General features: G+C 37.6%; 1 protein-coding gene across 2 annotated transcripts in view; it reads left to right on the top strand.

The window, feature by feature from the left end:
- The first annotated feature begins 23,599 nt into the window (after window positions 1-23,599).
- Window positions 23,600-25,295, top strand: part of LOC117398349 (solute carrier family 12 member 3-like) — a 48,509-nt gene continuing 46,813 nt past the window's right edge. The window contains exons 1-2 of one of the 2 annotated variants that reach the window (XM_059016824.1): window positions 23,600-23,711; window positions 24,775-25,194. In XM_059016824.1, the coding sequence (XP_058872807.1) occupies window positions 24,802-25,194 (393 nt within the window). In that variant the 5' untranslated portion in view covers window positions 23,600-23,711; window positions 24,775-24,801. Of the gene's footprint in view, window positions 23,712-24,691; window positions 25,195-25,295 lie in introns of both variants that reach the window. The other variant, XM_059016825.1, reaches the window with a different exon arrangement.

The raw sequence follows: 25,295 nt of genomic DNA, 5'->3' as shown, positions 1-25,295 counted from the left end.
TTTGAGGCCTAGAGAGAGGTGTTAAATGTGTCCAATGAATCAAATTACCAATTAAGTAGCTGAGAGCTCGGGTAGGACGAAAGCATGAAGACACTGCGACCATCCAGTCTGAAATATCTGCAACCCTGAAAATGCGTTTTCAATGGTTTTAACAAATGTGTACACCTGCTATCTACACCCTCAATCTGGAGAATAATACAAGGATGCAGCACAGTAATGCAATACTCATATTGTTGTGGTTCTAAAGTACAATACATAGAAAAGACTAAATTTAAGTTACCATTGAAATTGTAACTTTAGCAAAAACAAAGCGAAATATGGGTTAACGTAGTGCTTGTTTTTATTTTATTTGAAACAAAATGCATTCTTGCAGTTTGCTCAGGCATTCAGCCTCCTTTGGCTTGGAAAAAAGTGCTAGACTAAAACTAAAATGTTCCAGTAGTGCTTTATAACAAGATCCAATAATAAACCCTTTATTAGCCCTTTATAGATGATGAATACATAGCATATAAACTAGGAACAAACACGTTATAAATATGTAATATTTAATTAATAATAAGCACCTTATTAATGCCATTATTAATGCTTATAAGGCCAGCTAATAAACACTTTATTAGCCCTTTATAGATGATGAATACATAGCATATAACTTATGAACAAACGCGTTATAAATATGCAATATTTAATTAATAATAAGCACCTTATTAATGCCATTATTATAGTCCCCCGAGAAAAATGCGATTGCGGATCATGGTACGATTTAACGGAATGCACTCTGGGTTGCAGAATTATTGATTTTCCACGGCAACAAGCCTAACAAGCATTCATAAGAACAAATTCAAGTTTTTTAAACATTCCACAAGGTGGCGCAGTGAGATTTTTGAATATCTCTGCTTTGTTTATCTTGCTCAACCCGCTCTTAGGAAAAGCAAACCACTCGTTTTAGACATTGACGTGCTGTGGCTATTCAAATCCTCAGCTAACATGGATCCATTTTTTATGAGCAAACATGTGCCTGGAGGCAAAACCACTTAGGAAATAAAACAGCTGTTGATCGTGCTGGGGAATACCCGAGACTCTTGTATGGGGAATGGGGTTAACTGTTTTGCAGACCATGCATGTCGTTTCTAAAGAAACTATCAGAGCCCTGTTTCCTCTACTTCAATGGGAAAGCTCGGCTTTAAACACCTGACACACAGTCCTGAGAAAATGGAGAACATTTTTTTTTTTTTTCAGGTCAATTTTATAGTTTCTAGTTGCAGTTGCTAACTTTCAAAGTAATTTCCCCCTTATTGCAGTAAAGGTTTAAAACTGCAAAACACCAGTATTTATTTGATCATTTATTTTACTTTTCTACCTGCTGACAGTGGCCTCACAATTTTGTTTTTGGAATTAATAAAAGTTATTAAGGGTTAAATAAATATGTTTGTGTATTCATTTGCTATTCGTTTTAGCATGTACTGTAATAACTTTGAAAACAGCCCTATAAAAAAAAAAGAAATTAACAAAAGAACCGGGTAGGTTTTAACTTTTAAAAGGCTACCGCAGAATTCAAGAATATCTGTTGCAGAAATCATGGACCCTTGCTGCAGAATTTGGAAAAATTTGCCACGCTTTTCACGGGGGACTTATTAATGCTTTATAAGGCCAGCTAATAAACACTTTATGAACCATTTATTAATGATTAATAGATGTTACATAAATATGAAAGAGCAAGTTAAAAGTATCCATAAATCCATTTATAAATGAGGTTATTAAGGACAAATCAGCATAGGGAGCTGAGATTGTTATAAATGTCATTATTAATGCTTTATAAAATCTACTAACAAACACTTTATTAACCCTTTATTCATGATTAATAGATAATAGATAAAATAAATGAAGAAAATTAAATAACAGTATATTATTTTGAATTTAGTATTGGTCATGGCTTTTTATCTTAACCCTTTGAGTGATGAGACATTTTTTTCCATGTATGCATTGCAGGACAAAGCTGTTGCCTCCCACCAAGCCCCGTGTAAAAACTGTATGGTCGTTTTGTTCAGCTTTCAGTGCCTTGAAGAACCAGGTTGTTAACAAAACGTCCTGTGCGTTGTTCATGTGCATATCAATCAGGAAAGGGAAAAAACTTGAGAATACTGTATAAAAGAAAAAACGACACTGAGATCCTGAAACAGCATAACTAATGTGATAACTTATGTCTAGTGGGTGTAAAATGAGCATCTTTTTAAAATTGGATATATGTATTACAAAGAAAAATAATTAATGTTACATAACATAAAAGTTACAAAATGGATTTAAGTTACATTATTTTATTATTTTGAGGTACACACAGCTACCGTGAAACATTTATCCATGACTGCTAAAAATGCAATACTGTAAGGCACGCAGATCAGCGAAAGTGGTTAAGCAGAATGAGGAAAGCTGAGGAGCACTATTAAACCAGTTGCCAAATGTCCTTTTCTTTGTCTGTAAATACAGCTGTAACCTACCATTAGATTAAGAGGACACCCATTGATGATCAGTCTTCTGTGGTTGCTTAAGATGTGCTGGAGTGAAGGTATATGCACAAAAATACATACTTAAAGGTGGTCTGAGATAATGTAGCTACTTGAAAACCCAAAAGTGTTACCTACCTCTGTAACATATAACACTCATGAATTATCAGATATAATTTTGAAGTATCAGGTTCCACATACCACTCAAATGTATATGTATATCAATAAACAATAGATAGATAGACAGATATATAGATAGATAAAGACGTTTAAAAAACACAGCTATGAAGTGTGTGAAATACAGGTATATTGTGTAGATATCATATCTATAATACATTAATACATAATTTATACATCCTTAGACATCTATAAAGTCTCTATAAGGCAGCTACAGAGTGTTTTGCAGTACTCCAACTGAAGTGTACAATTATTCATATCTATAATACATGAATACTTGAGTTATGCATCCTACAAACATTGAATGAGTTATAGCACTAAACACAAAAATGTTGTTGTCTTAAGCAAGGCCGTAACCAGCTATGAGGACACCGAGGTCATGACCTCGGTTGTTTTTTGCATCACTGTGCTGCTGAAGCTACGCAGGAATCGGATCCACAAAAACCAGAGATTGGCTCTACTGAGTTTTCATCTAAAAATCCTGTTTTTCCGGTTCAAAGACGAGAACAAAAAGGACTTTTTTTTAAAATTTCACTGCACCCATTTAAAATAATTCTATACAAAATATTAAATCAAATAAAATGCCCACGTGGTGAAGATTTGGGACTGTGAAATTTATATATTAAGGGACTGTTTAATTTGAACTGTTCATTTGCATTAAACAAAGTGGGTTTTGGGGATTTTGCTTTAAACAACTGCTTTTGGATTATTATTATTTTTTTTCCCCTGAGCATTCTGGTAGTGCACATTCTGGTGTGCACAGTCTTTCCAGGTGGAGGCACTGCGCTATTATGAACCATTGAAGATTAAACCAAATAGGAGAAATAACCTGGACCACAAGACCTGCTACCACTGAACTCAGGAAACATCTTCTAGAACCCCCGGTGTATTCAGAGGTTGTGCTGAAAGAAGATAGGTGCATATTCCATTGGATAGCTCGAGTGGGGGTTACACATGTAAATGAAAAATGGCGGTGTTTATTTGAATTATCTTACTGTACATTAACTTAAGCAGAGTGAGACCCCAACTTAATTTAATTCACAGCACAGAGGTAAACAGGGCAACAAATAAATACAAAGGTTTATTTAAATAAGCGATGTGCAAAGGAGTTAGGCAAGAGGTCCAAAGAATGACCTTAGCTTTAAATGAAGTATTTATCTTTCTGTTTTGTCTTTTCTTTTTCATTGTCTAGTTCTTTTTCTTTGTGTGCTCCCTTCTGTTACAATTTGCAGTTTTACAACTGTGAAGCCTCTCTCCACCCCAGGGCCTAAAACACTGTCTCAATGGTAACTACAATTTCTGAAAGCTTCTTTTTGCAGTGTTTTAGGCCCTGGGGTTGAGAGAGGCTTCACAGTTGAGGATGGCTACAGCTTCATGCTGCTAATTGCCTTGAAATTCCATATGTGGGCTACCTGGAGCTGGAGATTAAGGTATTGAGGAAATTAATTCCAAACCATGGGGTGTAGGTTGTTAACATTAGAAGCCCCGCGGCAGTCATTTTGGCGGTTTTTGATTCTAAAATGTATTTTTCTCCAGTCATGTAACACATATGGGGCTGTGCGATCATGTACCTTTCTGTCCATACGTATTAAATATTCTCACAAAGCATGAAAAGCGGGAGTGCAGAAATAAAGGAGATATATTACATTATACCTAAAAGCCCCGGCAACAGTCACATTGACGGCCACACAGAAAACAGTTGTATTTTGATTATACAGAACGGTATTCTACTTTATTATTTTTATTTACCAGTCTGCAATGTGTTTAGCTGTAATTAGATTAGTCTCTACTCTCTGCCTGAGTGGATGACTGACAGTCTATTGTTTTTCAATCAGCCTTTTGAAAGGCTGGCGCCTGCTTGCCAGTTGTGCTGTTTTGGTCAGTCAGTTGGCATCGGGACTAGTGAAAATAAATACCAAGACTGTGGAGTTTTACAACACAACAAAATATGGAGTTGATGTTATGGATACGTTGGTATGGAAGTGCTCCATAAAAGTTGGCTCCTGCCAGTGGTCTGTTCAGGTGTTTTACAATGTATTGGACCTAGCAGCCATCAACTCCTGGGTAATTTACGAAGAATGCACAGAGCAGAATTTACTAGGAGAGAATATATTTTACAGTTAGCACAGGAACTTCACAAGAAGCATTTGGAACAGAGGAAGACTGCCAAGCGTGTACCCACAGCTGAAGCTGGCAACCCCACTGAGAGCCGCAAGAGACGCTAATGCCAGGTTGGCAAGTGCAATAAAAATAAAACTTTGGACAGCTGTGCCCTGTGCAGAAAGGCGGCGTGGAGAAGCGCATTATCTGTGTTGATTGTGAACAGCCTTAGACTCAAGGTAAAGGAATACCCTTTTGTCAAAAAAAGAAAAATAAATTAGACGTTTTTGTGCTGTGCGCTTCTGTAAAATGTTTATTTATCTGCGTTGTTCAGTTGCTTTTGCTCATCTGATAATAAACCGATTGCTGTTGAAAAGTTAAAAATGTATTGCTATTGTTTCAGTTTTATAAATATGTATGTTGTAAACTGATGTATGTTCAGATGTCTATTTATTTTTCATTTTCTTGTTTTGATTTTTAAAATAAATGTTAATTATATAAATATACAGTGCCTTGCAAAAGTATTCAGACCCCTGACCAATTCTCTCATATTACTGAATTACAAATGGTACATTGAAATTTCGTTCTGTTTGATATTTTATTTTAAAACACTGAAACTCAAAATCAATTATTGTAAGGTGACATTGGTTTTATGTTGGGAAATATTTTTAAGAAAAATAAAATACTGAAATATCTTGCTTGCATAAGTATTCAACCCCCACACGTAAATATTTGGTCGAGCCACCTTTCGCTGCAACAAGAGCTTTAAGTCTTTTGGGGTAAGAATGTACCAGCTTTGCACACAGTGTCGGAGTGATTTTGGCCCATTCTTGGCAGATTTGCTCCAGGTTGTTCAGGTTGGTTGGACAACGCTTGTGGACCGCCATTTTCAAATAGTGCCACAGATTCTCAATGGGATGAGATCAGGACTTTGACTGGGCCACTGTAAGACATTCACCTTTTTGTTCTTGAGCCACTCCAATGTTGCTTTGGCCTTGTGCTTGGGATCATTGTCCTGCTGAAAGGTGAATTTCCTCCCAAGCTTCAGTTTTTTTAGCAGACTGAAGCAGGTTCTCTTCCAGTATTTCCCTGTATTTTGCTCCATCCATTCTTCCTCAGTTTTAATAAGATGCCCAGTCCCTGCTGATGAGAAGCATCCCCACAGCATACTTCACTGTAGGGATGGTGTGTCTTGAGGCATGGGCAGTGTTAGGTTTGCGCCACACATAGCGCTTTGAGTTTTGGCCAAAAAGCTCTATCTTGGTCTCACCTGACCACAAAACCTTTTCCCACATCGCAACTCGGTCACTCTCATGCTTTCTGGCAAACTCCAGACGTGCTTTCAGATGGTACTTTTTGAGTAACAGCTTCTTTCTTGCCACCCTCCCATACAGGCCAGTGTTATGCAGAGCTCTTGATATGGTTGACTGGTGCAACATTACTCCACTCCCAGCCACTGAACTCTGTAGCTCTTTGTGGCAAAGTGGTGAATACGTGCAGGTGAGTGCAGTGCAGAGCGGATTAATCACACAGGCAATGTTGTACAGGTGCAAGGGTGTTTATTTAATTTATTAAATATCCAGAGCCTTGAGGCAAACCTGAAAACAAAAATAGTGTTGGAAGTTGTACAGCAGCATGTATCACTTCTGATTATAATCCCACGGGTTTGACCCGTAACCCAAAGTCCGGTTCTTTCACCCACACAAAACACAAAACACAGACACAATTCCGACAGTGCGTGATTTTAGTGCTAGTGGTGCAAAAAGACAGTTGCTGTAGTGGAAAGGTGAGTGGTGATGTCCAGGTTTTTCGCTGGCCTGCGGCTGCAGCTCCGGATCATGCTCAGTGTTCTTGGTGTGAAACGACACACAAGACAAACAGTGTTAATACACAGACAGGCAAAACACTCACGGTTTTTAGTACACACAAGACGGGCTCCTTCTAGGTTATTTGGTTTAACCATATGCAAAGGAACAGATCACATACGCTACCCCCCTATTTATATCCTCGCTCATGACCTCTAAGTTAACGAGCGCATCCGCTCCTCCAATCCTCAGATGCCACACTGTTTACCATCGGGGTCATTGAGTTTGGATACCGTAGCTCCGTTCCTCTCCTAAATGACCGACTTCCACCTACCCTACGGAATAAATTGTCGTGCCATTTAATTAATGGTACTCTGTTCCTCTTGCACTGTGCCCTCACAGGTCGAGAGGGAGCTCTAACACCAAGAATCATTCGATCTCTGTCACAGTCACTTACAGACTGCAAAGCTGGGTGCGACAGAACAGCGCTGGGCTGCACAACTGGCTGCTTTCGACTTTACCATCCAATACCGTCTGGGTCGAACTAATGGTAATGCAGACTCCCTGTACCAACAGGAAGAAACCACTGCAGTTGTTGTGAAGATGCCATACCAGATACATTTTTTGCCAAAAATCCTGCTGCAGCTCCCTGGGGATTCTCAAATGCTGGGGGAGGTAAGACAAAATGCAATAATTGCTTTTCCATCATACTCAAAGGCTGATTTGATCTCCTTACAACCTCCGACCCAATAATAGGGTGCTTGTTAGAATTCTGGCAGAGGAAGAGGGGACCAGACCAATGTGAAAGGCAATCATTGTCTAAGCCAACTTAGAGTTAATCCGACAGTGGGACCCGGTGCTTCAAAATCACGGTCTTCCATACCGACGCACCTACCAGTCTGATGGAGGGGAAGAAGTGCACCAGCTTCTGCTTCCTAAGGTCTTACAAAAATAGGTATTATTACAACTGCATGATGGTTATGGCCATCAAGGGGTGGAACGAACGATGCAACTAGTTTGTAATCGCTACTATTGACCAGGTATGTATGATGGTATTAAGCAGTCCTGTTGAGATTGTTTGCGCTGTACCTTGGCCAAAGCAACCCACTCCCCCTGTTTGTAAATATACAGGTCATCTACTAGCCTCCAGGCCCCTTGAAGTTTTAGTTTGATTGATTTTACACTCTTAGAACCATCTGGTGATGGAAGAGAAGAGGTTCTAATTATGACCGATGTCTTTTCCAAGTACACCCAGACAGTTCCAACAAGGGACCAGAGAGCTATTGCTGTTGCAAAAGTACTGGTGCAAGAATGGTTTTATAAATTTGGAGTACCTGCTAGAATACATTCTGATCAAGGCTGTAACTTTGAAAGTGCTCTTATTCAACAGCTGTGCCAGGTGTACGGTATCCAGAAGGCACACACAACTCCTTATCACTATGAAGGGGGACCAGGTATTGGTCAGTGCGAACGTTTCAATCACACCCTGCACGACTTGCTGCGTACCCGAACCCCCTGTACAGAAGCGGAACTGGACTGAGCTTCTCCCCCAGGTGACGTTTGCCTACAACACTTCAGTACACCAGTCCACCAGTGAGTCCCCTTATCTTTTAATGTTTGGACGTGAATCCTGCTTGGTGCGGTTGAAGAACCAACAAGCGGCCAAGTGGAAGATTGGATGACGGAGGATCAAGAAAGACGCAGAGTGGCCTATAAAGGGACAAGAAGTCACTTGGAGGCAGCTGCAGCTCGGCGAGGGGAAAGGTACAACAACAAGGTGAGGGATCATAGTGTACGGGGAAGGAATACGATTCAGGATCATTGAAGCATTGGAGCCCAACAGTACATAGAGTAGTGAAAGCTCCAAAGGACGGAAGGGCCGTTTACACTGTTGTACCTATGTTATGTTGGATAACATTGGAAATGTTAAACATGTGCACCGAACGCAGATGCACCCAGTACCTAAATCTGTACCCTTAGAGCAGAGAAGTGCTATTTCCCCAGATTCAGGCCTGAATTCCTCAGGTGTTGCAGAGGAGGACAATTCCGAGGGTGAGGACCTGTGGATATGGATGATGCAATATGAGACTATTGCACAGCCTGAAGTGCCACCTGTTGCTGAAGAAAGCAATTCCACCTGTAGGAGAGGTGAGCCTGCGAAGAACAACTCGCAGCACTGCTGGAAGACACCACAATGTGCACCACCTTCCTAGAACCACAGTCTTGGGAACTAGGTTAGAGGGGGCTACTGATCCTCGGGTACTTGGTTCCAGTAGCTGTCAGTGCTTCTGCCATATTTTGACCTTGGGAGCCATCGTCGGGACGACAATGCAAAAACTTGTAACAGGTGAGACTTGTTTCATGATTGCTTAACAAGCGCGAATTACCACTCTTTGTGCATATAAGCTAGCGTCTCGGCTGGCTCAGTGGAAAGTATTAATTTTTGTCGCAAGCCGGGGTTGCTAACTACTGTTTGAAGTGAGTCTTACCTGTGTTGAAAGTATGTTCCAGTGTCTCAGTACAATATTTGTTTTATTTTATTTTAAACTGTTTGTAATCGCTGCTATAACCACTTACTGGTATTTGTAGGTGAAACTGTGCAGGACGCTGCCAATATTGCTGCTCATCGAGACATTTGTTTTCTTTTGGTATTAGTAAATATGAGGAAGGGGTAATCTAATATATTTCATTTGGTTCTTTTAGTTTGTGTCTCATGGCGAACTGGTGGTTGGGTTTTGTTTTAATTTATTTGTTGTTGATCATTCTGGTTTTGTTTGATTTGGATTGATTTATTATTTCACCATTTTATCACAATTCTGTTTGCACATTTTTATTTTTGGTTTGTAGTTGGTTTCACTTTGGTTTAATTTGAATAGCACTGCTAACATTTTTAGTTTTATTAACTATTTAAAATGTATTTTTTGCAGCTATAGAAGATCAGCATAGGGAGCACAGCAAGAGGGCAGTTCAGGAAAGCCAGCCAGAAATCAGAAGAATAGTGGTGAAGCATGTGCTCATTTTGAAAGGGCACAATAAACAAAGAAAATGAAAGATTACTCAACAATGATACATTAGCAGCACAAAACACTGCTTCAAGTTCTTCAAACACTGATAATGAGGTACAAGCTGAAGCTAAACTGTAAATGATTCTATTCAATTGCTCAAGCAATTCACACTCACTTTACATGTTGAATACATTGCAGTTTAGAGAGGTGAGTTACAACACCTGACCTGCCTTAAAGTGGCAGGTCAGGTCCTTGTCCTTGCCCAGTCCTGGCCCAGAATTACTGACGTTTGATCGGTCCCACCAATAAATATACTTTTAGTACAGGGTATGTCTCCATGTCTTCATGGATACAGGAGATACACACCTGACCTTGTGGTTGCCACGACACACCACCCAAGAGAGCTGTTCGAATTAATGTCTGCTCACACCCTGTATCCACTAATGCATGGGTTTTCACTTCCCCTATAACCTCATCAACAATACAAGGCCCCTCCCGACCATTTCCTCATCACTTACCTTCTGATGCCAAATAATATGCTGCCATGTCACACTCCATTGCCGATGGGAATGACCTAGTGAGGTGTCCTGGCTGTTGGCACCTGAAACAAATAGGAGGGGCAGAGGGAACTGAGGTTATGTGTCTGTCCTGTTGCTGATTAGGCAACGGGGCAGGGGAAGCAAATCTACCTCAGCTGGAGGCAAACCTTGGCCGCCATGATGAGAAGGTATGGTTGCCCATTGGGGTCGGCGGTCTAGGAGGTCTTGGTCCGGTCCCAGTTAGTGGTGGAGCTGGGAGAGGAGGCGGTGCTCGGCTGCTCTGTGGTAAGGGAGAGGTGAGTAGGTCGGTCTTGGCGGAGATCAGGAAGTCCTCAAAATCCTAATCCAGTTTCACGGCAGCATCCAGGGTGTCAAGATTGTGGCGCCGTATCCATGCCTGGATTTTGGCACCGACCATATGGCAAAACTGTTCAGTGACAATAGCCTCGCCCATCTGTATCCCCGTCTTCTGGGCGGGGCTTAGCCAGTGCACCATGTGGTCACACAGTTGCTGTGCAACTACCCAGGGAGTGCCGATCTCTGGCACTCCCTGAATCGTAACCTGTGTGTTTCCCCCGTGATGTTCAGGTGGCAGAGAATCGCTTGCTTCACCAGGTCATACTGGGCCAGGTCCGTCGTGGCCTGGTAGGCTGCCTGGCCTAAGTCGGCTTTGCAATCTGTAAATACATGACTAGCTAAATATTAGTTTCTACCAAGAAAGTGTTTATAATAAAATATTATGCAAATTCCATATTTAAAATGGTGTTCATGTTTACTGATGTAAATTGCAGTTGTTTATATTGATCCGTTAAGAATGTGTTGCTGTAAGAATGTACATCAAGATTTACTGAAGTTAGAGTAACGTTTTGGGTAAAATGTATTACTAACTGGCACGATAATGTTTGTTAGTATAAAAGAATATTTTATAAATGTAACGTTGATGTTATTAATGCAAGATCGCGTGCACCATGCACACACTGCACAGCTCTATATCAATCCTGTCCAGCAGCCATCTGCTTGTCTCCACAGATTAACAGAAAGTCAGTGATCTCCTGTGTCGTTTGTGTAACATTTTGCTGTGATTTAATTTTTGCAGCCTTTTTTTATTATTGCACATAATCTGGGTAGGTGGTACTTTTGGGTTTTCCAAGTAGCTACATTATCTCAGACCATCTTTAAGTGTATGTATTATTGTGCATATACCCAAGGGCGTCACTTCACAAAAGGCTTGGGGGCGGGTGGCAAATAATGCATTTAGGGTCCCCCTCTCCATAATAATAAAACTGTAACAAACTTAAAACAAAAAAAAAACGTAGCATTGCATGAATAAAACTAGTGAAGTAGCAAAGATATCAAGCAGGACATCAGAATCAAGTTTTTTTTTTAACAATGATTTTTCAGTTGCCATTACAAGCAGATCACTCAGATGAGGATTGGTCATGGAAGTTTGTAAATAGGTTTTAACCAAACTTAAAACAGAAAACAGATGCTCATTGCTTGCAGTGGTTACTGGAAGAGTGATGACTACCTTGATGATAGGGCTTGTAACCAGGAGGTCCCCGGTTCAAATCTCACCTCAGCCACTGACTCATTGTGTGACCCTGAGCAAGTCACTTAACCTCCTTGTGCTCCGTCTTTCGGGTGAGACGTAATTGTAAGTGACTGCAGCTAATGCATAGTTCACACACCCTAGTCTCTGTAAGTCGCCTTGGATAAAGGCGTCTGCTAAATAAACAAATAATAATAATAATAATGATTTTTAATAATATATAAGTATAAGTAATAGCAAGTATCCTTTTAGAGTTGTACCAGCTCAAAAAGAATAAAAACTACCGGTGGCATGACACTGGCTATTATCAGTTTTTGTGGGCCTTGGGCAATGGACCTCTAGTGGGCCCCTTCACCACCAAATCAAAAATATTTTTCTATCAAAAAGGTTTTCATAATCAGTAGTCCCTCGCTAAACCGGATATGTCTGGAGACATGAGTTGTGATTCTGATTTATTATTAATAATAATAATAATAATAATAATAATAATAATAATAATAATAATAATAATAATAATAATAATAATAATAAATCTGTACAGTAGGCCTATACACAAATCAAATTGTGCACTTTCTTTTTACATTAGCCTAACCTGCCTTACTAAGCTTACTTAGCAGAAAACAGTACACAAACTTTACAGAAATAATATTTTTTAAAATTTTTATAGAACATTTGCTTACTGCACTTGTTTTTATTTATTTATTGTAGTCTTTTCCTTCTGTTTTTGACATCCAGATTTGAGTTTCTTTTTAATTGGAGGATCCAGAGGCACGGCAGGTTTCATTTTTGATGGTTTAAAATCGTATACTTATAATAGGCGCTCAGGAGTTATGATATTAATAGGCGTTTTAATAGTAAGGCTCGAGAAAACGCTTGTCAAATGAAAGTAAAAGTGTCAATTATAGGATGTCTTAAATTGGCACATTGGAGAGCTGAAACGTTTCACTGCACTGCACGGATACAGTTTAGTTTAGTTGAGTGAAATTGTACATTTACTCATATTTCTGTATATGTGTGTTAACGTCAGGGCCCCGTGCGCTTGCCCAGGTTGACCGACTCCGGCCCTGGCTATTGTTTTGCTATTTGCTTAGTTGCTGTGACGTGATAGATCTTATAAACCAAAAACTTTTGCTGGCAAGTTCCCAAAACACATCATAAACACTTGAACATAATTATTAGTAAAACGTACTTATCTCTTTTGCTTTTTGTAACACAACTTACAGCTGTTATCGTTAATTTTGAATTTCAACAAATACAAATTATCGCAATAACTTGGAGAGGCTGTGTTGCTGTGATGTTTTTTTTAGGCAGAACAATTTTAAAATATATCTGCACTTTCAATGTCCGGAAGAATTAACACTTTCCTTTAAGCCGTTTAACTTCTCACTGAAACTGCCATTTGGGGCCCCCCTGGCGAGCTTGGCAGGGGCGGCCACCCATGACGCCCCTGCATATACCTTCACCCCAGCACATCTTACGCAACCCCAGAGGACTGAACATCAATGGGTGTCCTAATGGTAAATTACATCTGGATTTACAGACAGAGAAGAGTTCATTTTGGAACTTGTTTAATAGTGCTCCTCAGCTTTCCTCATTCTGCTTAACCACTTTCGCTGATCTGCGTGCCTTATTGTATTGTATTTTTAGCAGTCATGGATAAATGTTTCACGGTAGCTGTGTGTACCTCAAAAAAATAAAATAATGTAATTTAAATGCATTTTGTAACTTGTCATGTAACATTCATTATTTTTCTTTGTAATACATATATCCAATTTTAAAAAGATGCTCATTTCACACCCACTAGACATAAGTTATCACATTAGTTATGCTGTTTCAGGCGCTTTGTGTTGTTTTTTCTTTTATACAGTATTCAAGTTTTTTCCCTTTCCTGATTGATATTATTTATTTCTTAGCAGACGCCATTATCCAGGGTGACTTACAATTGTTACAAGATATCACATTATTTTTTACATACAATAACCCATTTATACAGGAGGTACTTTTACTGGAGCAATCTAGGTAAAGTACCTTGCTCAAGGGTACAGCAGCAGTGTCCCCCACCTGGGATTGAACCCACAAACCTCCAGTCAAGAGTCCAGAGCCCTAACCACTGCTCCATGCTGCTGCCCTGATATACACATGAACAATGCGCAGGATGTTTTGTTAACAACCTGGTTACTTTTACTGGAGCAATCTAGGTAAAGTACCTTGCTCAAGGGTACAGCAGCAGTGTCCCCCACCTGGGATTGAACCCACAACCCTCCAGTCAAGAGTCCAGAGCCCTAACCACTGCTCCATGCTGCTGCCCTGATATACACATGAACAATGCGCAGGACGTTTTGTTAACAACCTGGTTCCTCAAGGCACTGAAAGCTGAACAAAACGACCATACAGTTTTTACACGGGGCTTGGTGGGAGGCAACAGCTTTGTCCTCCAATACATACATGGAAAAAATGTCTCATCACTCAAAGGGTTAAGATAAAAAGCCATGACCAATACTAAATTCAAAATAATATACTGTTATTTAATTTTCTTTGTTTATTTTATCTATTATCTATTAATCATGAATAAAGGGTTAATAAAGTGTTTATTAGTAGACTTTATGAAGCATTAATAATTACATTTATAATGTGCTTATAAAATTGCCCATACTTGCTTTGGAATCTGCCTCACCTTTCTGGAATGTTGGTACATTAATTTTACCTTCTTTATGACAAGCATGCCACGTGAATGCCTATCTGGTTGCATTACACGCATGGTTGAGTGATTGCATACTTCCAGTGCTGTGCCAAATGGGGTCTCTGCCAAATAGTGTCTTCTGGCAGGATTTGGCACTTTAGGTGCCAGATAATCTCTGCCAAATAGTCTAATAATAAAGTAATATTGTGCAACATTCTATAACCGATTTGATGTTTTACATTCTTTGTTTTTGATGATCAAGGAATATTGTAGCCCACTGATAATAATTAGTGCATTTATCTCTATATACCTTTTAATGTGTGTAATCATTTGCTGAGGGTGCAAAAATAGTTATATTTGACAGCTTTTTTTTTTTTTTTTTTTTAAATATGTACAAATGAGACATTTTTCTTCCGAAGACACTATTTGGCATAGCACCGTCTGAAAGTGTGTTGTTCAATAGACCGGTCAGTTTGTAAGTGTTCATAACCCCGAGTTTCTACTGTACATACTTTTGTTGATAATAAAGGTACTGCATAAAAAATAAAATAAAATAAAATCGAATGGTGGTTTTAGATAATTTTGATAACATTTCGATAAAATAACACTTAGTTTGTGATAAATGTTTTAGTTTATTGGGCTCTTCCACATATTTTTCCTGGCCTTTGTTGTTTGTTTTAGATTTGACAATGTTAGCTGTAAAGTTGGACCTGTCCATGTTAAACTGTAAACTGTAGCACACCCAGGAATATTTGTTTTTATAGGATATTTCCTTGCGGAGGATGACAATATGTCTTTTACTCATATTGTGTAATGCTCAACCACAAGCATTATCAGTATTGTGCTAATTATAAAACATTTTTTGCAGTCTGAAAAGGAATCCTGTGAACCTGACTGTATAAGATTCGAGTCTACTTTACCTATTATACAAATCGTTGTTTCTTCCTGGAGCCTCTTGGATCAGAGGACCTGTGACTGAATAGTATGTTGGTCTTGAGGAATGAGGTCGACAGGTCCGTTGTGCTTGACTGAATGCTTTGAATATGTTATGTTTAGTTTTCTTTTTAAATCCAGCTTTAGTGGATGGAACATTGGACGTTTAAACGGGATTGTTTTCTTAACATGTTTAGTAACAATGACGAGCACACTTTATTTATTTCATTTTTATTTTATTTATGTGTTTGTAATTTGCCCGTGCCTACTGTGTATCAGCAATCATACCTGCCCACACAGACTGATGGTGACATCTCAGCAATGAGTCGACCCTACGGCTAAAAGCAACCTCAGATAGGAACTTTCTAATTTTAACTTTTGTTGAAACTCATTCCAGTCATTGGCTGCTGCAAACTGAAGCCCATGTATTATATATATATATATATATATATATATATATATATATATATATATATATATATATATATATATATATACACACACACACTCAGTAATATAGGTATATCTTATTGTGTCACTTTTAACCCTTCATCAAATTATCTGTAGCATGTCTGCAGGGAGTCAAAAACAATCCAAAGAACACTTCAGGAATGGTCCGACATTTGCGAGCAAAGCATATTGAACTATACTATGCTACTAGACAGTGGTAGTGCTACACATTCAGCACACAATGAACCAGGTATGTTACATTCAAATTCATATAATCACTGCTTCATACTGGGGTGTTGTTGATGTAAATTGTCAACTTTACACAACCTAATTCAAGCTATATTTGCATGGGTATGTATGTATGTATGTATGTTTGTATGTATGTATGTATGTATGTATGTATGTATGTATGTATTATTATTATTATTATTATTATTATTATTATTATTATTATTATTATTATTATATTTTTTAAAATACCATATGAGCTTAACGTATTTTTAATTTTAAGTTTCATTAAAGTCCACCACCTCATATAAAATATATTGACTATCGCCTCAGGCCACAGACACGCTTGCGGCAAACCCGCTAAAATATGCAAGTAAATGGAAATTGATATCGTTTAACAAAGCTGCGACAACCACGTAGCAGTAACTTTATTTCACGCTGATTTACTGAAAATGTGTAAACCTCAAATAATATCATTTATCAAGCACAAATACAAACAGGGATTAACTCGCTTCACACCAGTGCACAAAGCCTACAGTTACATTCTTTAGATTATGTATAGACTTTCCTATTTGATCAGACATTATACTACTGTCAGGTTGTTATCTCGATTAGCAAACTAAAATAAGGGGAGTGGTAGGGCCTATTGTCGAGCAAATGTAAAATAAACTGTTACCTATTGTAGGCCTAAAGCAAAATAGCACAGGATCTTAAAAACACGGATAGCCCATTATACCGATTAGTTTTAATTGAGTGTGTATTTACTGTGTATGCGGCACTTTTAAATGTATTTATTTGTTCATTTATTTTGCAAATCAATTTTGTCTCTGAGGAAAATATCCCACTAAGTATTAAACACGTTTGCTTTTGAGAGGTAGCGATCTCCCCATTTTGCAAACGTTCCCTGAAAATGAAAAAATGTTCCGTTTTGAAAAAATAAAAAAATGAAATTTCAGTCAGTGGTTCGAAATTAGGCTACACCTCTTTCATATGTTGTTAGTACTCCTGCTAAAATAAAATATTTATGTGAATAGCCTACATATTGATGAATGTATACATTACATAAATACAGCTTGTGTTCTCAAATTTAATATAAACCAATAACTACCTATATATATATATATATATATATATATATATATATATATATATATATATATATATATATATATATATATATATATATATATATATATATTTATGGGTTAATGGGTTAAACCTGTTCATTTAACACATGTATTTTTAGTGAAAACTGTAGTTTTACAAACATTTGACTATAACCATTTATAACTACGTGTCTTTTTTGTATTATTTTTTAGTAGGCCTACCACCTCGTTTCTGAATTAAACGCAACATACGTTAGAGACATCTATTTGTTTATTTTAAACGTTTGATAACATGCATTAGAGGCACACATTAAACACAAGCGTTATCAAAATACACATTACAGTGTAGAAAGTGTATAAATACTAAACCGGCGATTTAATTATTACACCCATATCCTAGCGACTATGAATGCCAAGTAACGAAATCTACAAAGATAGTGTTATCTTCATCGCGGTTCTTTTGCTGCTTTGTTTGTTTGTGTTTGTTGTTTGGAAAACCTTTAAGGCCACTAAAGATAGCAGCGAAAAAATTAAAACGGTATCACTGTTTCAAAGCTGTTGCATAAGAGATACGATTGTGTTTAATTATTAAACATTTGATGTAACGGTGTTTAACTGCCAGGGTTTAATATTATATGATGTGAGCACAGCCGATTATGTCTGTCAAAAACATAAACACCTAAGCTGAGTGAACACGAAGACGCTTTCAGACTGATTTTCACAAGGTGCATTTTTAGAGAGAAAATAGAGTTCGCAATGCATTTGCACAGGGGTTTTTTTTGTTTGTTTTTTTGCCAACTAAACGTTTTTATTTTCAAATGACTGATTCAACTGAAACGGCAGTGATTATCCGGTTCCTTAACAAGTCAATTAGTCCCAGTTCGATATCCTGGACTTCTCTAACTGAAAAACAACAAGGCAGCGCACATGTCGTAACAATGGGAAAAAAAGAAAGGAAAAATATATTCTTAACCATATATCCACCCAAGTTGAGCTTTTGCTCGATTATATTTTATCACATAAAACTGTTCTTTTCGGCAAAAGGTCCAGAGCCAATGCTAAATTTAAAATAAGGAAGGCTATAAGGCTATAAATGAAGGCAGCCCCTTCCATAAAAAGGTCAAATTAAGAAGTCCAAAAAAAGATAAAGCACAGCAGTTGTGATGCACCCCCTATTGTCTCTGTAAGTCACTTTGGATAAAAGCGTCTGCTGAATGACTACATAATAATAATAATAATAATAATAATAATAATAATAATAATAATAATAATAATAATAATAATAATACAACGTGCCTATAGAAATAATTATATATATATATATATATATATATATATATATATATATATATATATATATCAATGTATTCTCTGATGCAATATTAATATTATTTACATGCAATATCTGACTGTATGTTTGTGAAAAAGCATAATCAAAATGTTAAGCATTAATATGCGTTTGTTACATATGTTTTTGAATGGTCATATGTTAATTATGTATTTAATATATTCTAAAATTAGCCAGCCTCCATTTGGAAGCCCCTGATTGAATTTTCTGAACAAGGCACTGTTCTCCACGATAAATTAGTTGTGGCATGAGCCAGGGTACTTAGCAACTACCTCCGTGATAATGCACTGAGCATCACATAAAACTTACACAGTTAAGAATGATGATGTTTTCATTCCTTGAATCTGGGGATATTGCAACACCTAGCACGTTTGGGAAGCCAGACAACTGGTAATATGTTTGTTTGGTTCTATTCGGTGACACATCCCCAATTGGAAATAGTATATAGGCTACTCCCTTGCCCTACAGAAATGCACATAGGTGACATCAGTCAGCATTTGAATTCCATTGTCCCCAGGATAATGCCTACCAAGTTTAGTTGGTTAAACGTTTTATTTCAACCAGAAGCAGTTTGATGTTTGGGGAGCGTTTCAGCGAATTTGGTGGCAGCCATTTTGATATTTAAATTTATCGCAGCAACTTATTCTTGCCAAACCTGAAGTGGGTTTGGTTGTTGCTGACATATGTTTCAGATCAGTCACTTCACCGGTTCCCAAGAAGAAGATTTTGAAAAGCCATCTTGGTTGACACAGGAGTGCATTTTTTTAGCATCTGAATTGAATCCGGGATGATACTTGCCAAGTTTGATGTTGATTGGTTACACGGTGTTCGAGCAGGAGCAGTTTGAAGTCTTGGGAAGAAAAATAATAATAATAAAAATATTTACAATAACAACAGGCTATAGCATAATAATAATAAACAGGCTATAGCAATTCTATGTTCAGGGTTAAATGATGATCTACAGAGTGTGACTACCAGCTGCTATGTCATACATGGTTACTGCTGCCTTAAGCTTTTACACAACCGGCTCATTCCATATACTGTACCAGCTGGTATCTGGTATATGCCAGTCTTCAATGTCTAAATGCATCAGCAAGGTAGCGGCTGCTTTGGTTAAGAGGGCAAATAAATACATTGTTTTTCCTATCATATGGGAGATTCTGAAATTGAAAAAGGAATCTATGAAAGAAACTTAGGAGTTTATGTTGACTCAGAAATGTATTCATCTAGACAATGTGGGGAAGCTATAAAAAGGCCAACAAGATGCTCGGATATATTGTGAAAAGTGTTGAATTTAAATCAAGGGAAGTAATGTTAAAACTTTACAATGCATTAGTAAGACCTCATCTAGAATATTGTGTTCAGTTCTGCTGCTCTAGAAAGAGTGCAAAGAAGAGCGACCAGAATTATTCTGGGTTTAAAAGGCATGTCAGGCTTAAGGAATTGAATCTATTCAGTCTTGAACAAAGAAGACTACGCGGCGATCTGATTCAAGCATTCCAAATTCTAAAAGGTATTGACAATGTCGACCCAAGGGACTTTTTTGACCTGAAAAAAGAAACAAGGACCAGGGGTCACAAATGGAGATTAGATAAAGGGGCAACAGAAAATAGGAGGCACTTTTTTACACAGAAAATTGTGAGGGTCTGGAACCAACTCACCAGTAATGTTGTTGAAGCTGACACCCTGGGATGCTTCAAGAAGCTGCTTGATGAGATTCTGGGATCAATAAGCCACTAACAACCAAACTAGCATGATGGGCCGAATGGCCTCCTCTCGTTTGTAAACTTTCTTGTGTTCTTATGTTCTAACACTGCCAGCTGGGGTTCGGGTAGGTTTCAGGCCACTGCATGGCACACCAGGGGAGATTTGGGGTTTGATACAGCAAATCTGCCTCAAACTAGGTCTCCCGGTCTCTGCATGCATGTTTAGCGTAGGCCTGTTCCTAAAAAAGTGGCTTTGTGTTCCTTCAGCTTTAGGCCTATGGATTCAAGAAGAACATAACATATTTAATTCAAATTCAAATATACAAATGTGTTTTTTTTTTCATTTTCAAAAGTCATTACAGCACCTATAGTAATTACGGTAATTCTGAAACAAATAAAGATTATTAGTATTCTGACCAATTACTACTTCAAGAAGACCCTATAACTCGGAATTAGTGCCCCTCAACGGGTTCGACTAATTGCAACACAGAATCTGCTCAACACATTGATATTGTAATATAGCAGGCGGTTTCTGATTTAGCCATAGTAACCGTTAATGAAACAAATGGGACCTGTCATCTACAGACAAGGGACTTGTGTCCTAACACCTTGTATCCCCTTAAAAAAAACCGGCATAAAAAGAACAATACCAATTATTTTGGATTTAAGTACACCTATCGAAACCCTGGCGTTTCACCGAGGTTTTACTAATTAAAACAAAATACAAAAAGGTATGTTCACGTGTAATAGAAAGGTTTTAAATAACGTCAATTAATAGTTAATTTGTATTTATTCTACAAATGTTTATCATTTTCGGTTATTTTGTCAAAATCAAATCCCCATTTATTTTAGCTAAATGTTAAGGAATACATATGCGGCATTATTATACATGAACTAAAGGCTTGTTGTGCATTTTCCCCAAATATAAACCAATAAAAAATGTGCCCTTTGATATTTTAATCAGTTAATTATATTTTCAAACTAAAAATGGTGATGTGGATTTAAAGAGATGTTTATTAACAAATACACAGTTTGTGCTACAAATCCATATTCGTCACTGAAACCAGTCACAAACCAATTCAACAGAAAAAACGTGTCCTCTTGAGTTCGATTTTTGTCCGAATTAGTCGCCTAATATCAACTCTCTGATTATATAAACGCGTAACAGCTATTGCTCTCAAACCGTGGTTTGTATAAAAAACATTTAAATCCAGTGTGATTTCAAAATAATGAATCGAATTACTGAACCACTATAACTAAAATAAATGTTTTAACGGCATAAACGATTGAAAGTGTTGAATAGCCTATAATCCAGCTTCTCGTGCCTATATATATATATATATATATATATATATATATATATATATATATATATATAATGTGCTTGTGTTTGTAAAAGTTTCATACCACAATTAGAATTTCTTCATAAAACGTGTCATTTGTATTGCCTCTCTCTCTCTCTCTCTCTCTCTCTCTCTCTCTCTTTTTTTATTATTATTATTTTAATGATATGTTTACAAAGATCGTTTTTAGAAAATGGTCTGTCAATCTAGTGTTTGCTTCATGGGTTGTTAATTTTTATATTTGTTTCTGTTTAATTACTGTTACATTTTGAGAAAGGGTAATTGCATCTCTTCGATTCGACTCGTTATCCTTCTCGTAATATCTTTTTCTTCTTCTTCTTCTTCTTCTTCTTCTTCTTCTTCTTCTTCTTCTTCTTATTATTATTAAGAACATAAGAACATAAATAGTGTACAAACTAGAGAAGGCCATTCAGCCCATCTTGCTCGTTTGGTTGTTAATAGCTTATTGATCCCAGAATCTCATCAAGCAGCTTCTCATCAAGAATCTCATCAAGCAGCTGCATATATAATTATTATTATATATGCAGGTTTATTACTGTTTCATCCACAGAGAGATATTTTTATATTTCAACAACAAAATACAACACTTTGATGAGTATTTTGAGTTTGAACAAACTGAAGGATTGTAAATCACTGTGTTTCATATCAGTATAACGTTGGCAAATATATTTTGATTAAGCATGAAAAATGATATTTTAAAATGCAGTCTCACATAATTATGTTCTATTTCATACCACAGTATTCTTTCTTGGGTTCTTAAGCGAGTCTGCGTATGTTTAGTCTAGTGTGCGCAAAAGAAACCATATTGTTTATAGTGAACAAGGCCATTGCAGTCATTCTTCACCGGCATTAAGATGACAACATTATAAATACTGTATGTAAAAACAATTTTAAAATGCTATGGTACGCAATACAATACGCACTATTTTAAAGCAAACTTTGCTGAAATTGAGTCGCAAGTCCCCAGAAGTCTCCCCTGGTGTGCCATGCAGTCTCCTGAAACCAAGTTAAGCCATGTCTTCGTGTTACCTCAGCTTACCTCGCTGGTCCCATTCTGCCACCACTGAACATTGTTCGAACATTCAGACAACGTTATCCATCATGTCCATTGACTAGAATCATTTATCACGCCTAGGCAAATATCCCTTCGTATGTCATTACTGCTAATACACAAGGCTTCAATTTAAATTTGCATTCAATTGCATCCTAAATATTGACACATCAGCAATCTGCATTGTCAGTCTTGATACCAGTTTAATACCAGGATATAATATATGAGCAAAACGTACAATACGATAAGTAAGAAATGTGAAAGACACCATTATAGTAAAGCCTTCTAATCGGCCTTTTTATACCGTGTGATGGATTACAGAAGGTTTTTGTTTTTGGTTTGATTTTTTTTTTTTTTTGGGCAGACGGATGATGCAGGTATAAATGACAAACGATTTGAACAAGGATTTTATAACCGCGGGACATGCGCGTATTTAAGAAATATATTTCAATACACACTTAGAAAAGAAAGATCACATGGCTTGGTACCGGACTTCACAGTCAAATTTACATTGATTTAAGGCAGACAATGTGAGATTGCAGAATAGACAGCTTCCATATTGTAGAACTATTAATAAGGATTTGTTCGGGACCCACTGAATTATACAGAATGGTATATAATGTAAATGTCCTGCAGCGCGTTTCCGTATCACAAATGGTACAATTTGAAATTAATTGTGTTGCTTCACTTTCTTAGAATAAATGTTAAGTAGTACAGTTTTCGGTGCTAATCTAAAGTGAGCATTTCAAAACACCTTTCACAGACTAGAACGTGTATTTGTTTTGCTGCTCAGAATGTACTGACCTGATGAGTTCACGTCACCAGAGACTCTATTGAACTAAACAAATTCAAGACGATTAGCATACAGTGTTGCAATAGAGATTGTTGGGTTGAAAACAATGCTGGAGATAAGTGTGTGGGGGGGGGGGGGGGGGGGGGGGGGGGGGGTTCATACCTTGTTAAAAAAATATTTGGATTTACAAGACTAGACAGGTTTTCTGGGTCAGTATAAATAGGACCAAACTGGGAGAACACACACCATTTTAGAGTTACAGACAGAACAAATACTTTAGTTGCCCTTAAAAAAAAAAAAAGAAAAACAGTCACCACGTTTTAGCAAAACAGAATTACTGGACTATTGAGAAACAATTTTACTTTAGAATTTGTTGCAGGTAAGAGCTGTTATTTATGTATTTATTGATTGATTGATAAATATTTTTTTGGAAATATTTTATAAATATACTTGATGATTTTAAGTGTTTTGTATTGCTTTAGTACTGAAATGCTTTGTATTAGAAGTAACAGTTGTAGCATTTTTACAGTAGCTAGTCTGCAACACAGCAATTGAAAAGGGCAGATTATAATGTTATTGATAATTTCACCACCGGATCGCCTTTTTAACAGTATTATTATTTGTTTATTTAGCATACGCCTTTATCCAAGGCGATTTACAGAGACCATGCATCAGCTGCAGAGTCACTTACAATTACGTCTCACCCGAAAGACGGAGCACAAGGAGGTTAAGTGACTTGCTCAGGGTCACACAATGAGTCACTGGCTGAGGTGGGATTTGAACCAAGGACCTCGTGGTTACAAGCCCTTTGCTTAACCACTGGACCACACAGCCTCCTAACATACTATGCCATTGTCCTCAATTAAGGACAGGCTATTTTGTAATTGCGTGAGCCTTTACCTAGCATCTATCTACTGTGCCTGTCATTTTAATGTTCTCTTTAACTCTATTATTATGACAGCTTACTCTAATTGCAAATGTTAGGTCTAAATATAATGTATTACATACACGCAGCGCGTTTTCTGATTTTTCCAAAGAAAAACATATTTGGTACTTAATATAGTGCTCTCGTTTCGTTGGCATATTGAGTTAAATGCAGGTTTTACAGATAACAGGTAACCACTCAAAAAGTAATGAGATGAACTGCGTGTTTGGATGATCACACTTGCTAAAAATAACAACTTACAAGATTGTATTTATTTATTTCAAATTCACAGTTTATAAAATAAAGTGTGGATGTGTTTAAGCTACGAAAATAGCTCCATCTGTGTATTGACTGTCTGTGGATAACTACAGTACATAATTGTCTAGTCCATTGTTTGTCCATGCTCAATTTTACACTTCTACAATTTTTAACAGGTAAAGAACCCCAGTCGACGAGTTCCGGAGTGTGTTTGCGGTGTTTCTACATAGAACTCATTGCTTCCCGTTTTCCGTTACAGGACCAAGTGTCCTCGTCTACCACTACGATGGTTGTCTCCATTTCAGATCTGAATAAGGACAACGCGGCTGCTTTGCAAGTCGGCCGCTTCACGGTTTACAAGGAGTCGGTCTCTCCCTATAACGGCTACACAGATGACCCGCGCCTCGGTTCTACATACCACCAGCACAGCAGCACTGTGAACGTGCTTAACCAGCCATTTACTGAACCCCAAAGCAATGAGTTAGTCATGGTTCCGACCCAGGAATCGCCAAGTCCGAATCCGGTTCTATACCTGAATGCCCGGCAGCATCACAGACGGCCCTCCATCTATAGTACTCTGGACCAGGTGCCCCATTACGCGTTTTACGCCAATACTGCAGCGCCAGGGAAACTCAAGAAGAGTCGGCCATCGTTGAATGTTCTACGCTACGCCATTGACGTGAGTATAGAGGTGGTTGCTGGGCAAATTACTTCATATTTTGTGAACTAGTAACAGTAACCTTGAGCCTTGTTTTTTTTATTATTTGTTTACAGGCATTG

This window comes from Acipenser ruthenus, chromosome 54 (assembly GCF_902713425.1).
Source record: "Acipenser ruthenus chromosome 54, fAciRut3.2 maternal haplotype, whole genome shotgun sequence".
NCBI lineage: Eukaryota > Metazoa > Chordata > Actinopteri > Acipenseriformes > Acipenseridae > Acipenser > Acipenser ruthenus.
Note: the sequence above shows the minus strand (reverse complement) of the source record. Positions and strands in the feature narration are given on the sequence as shown.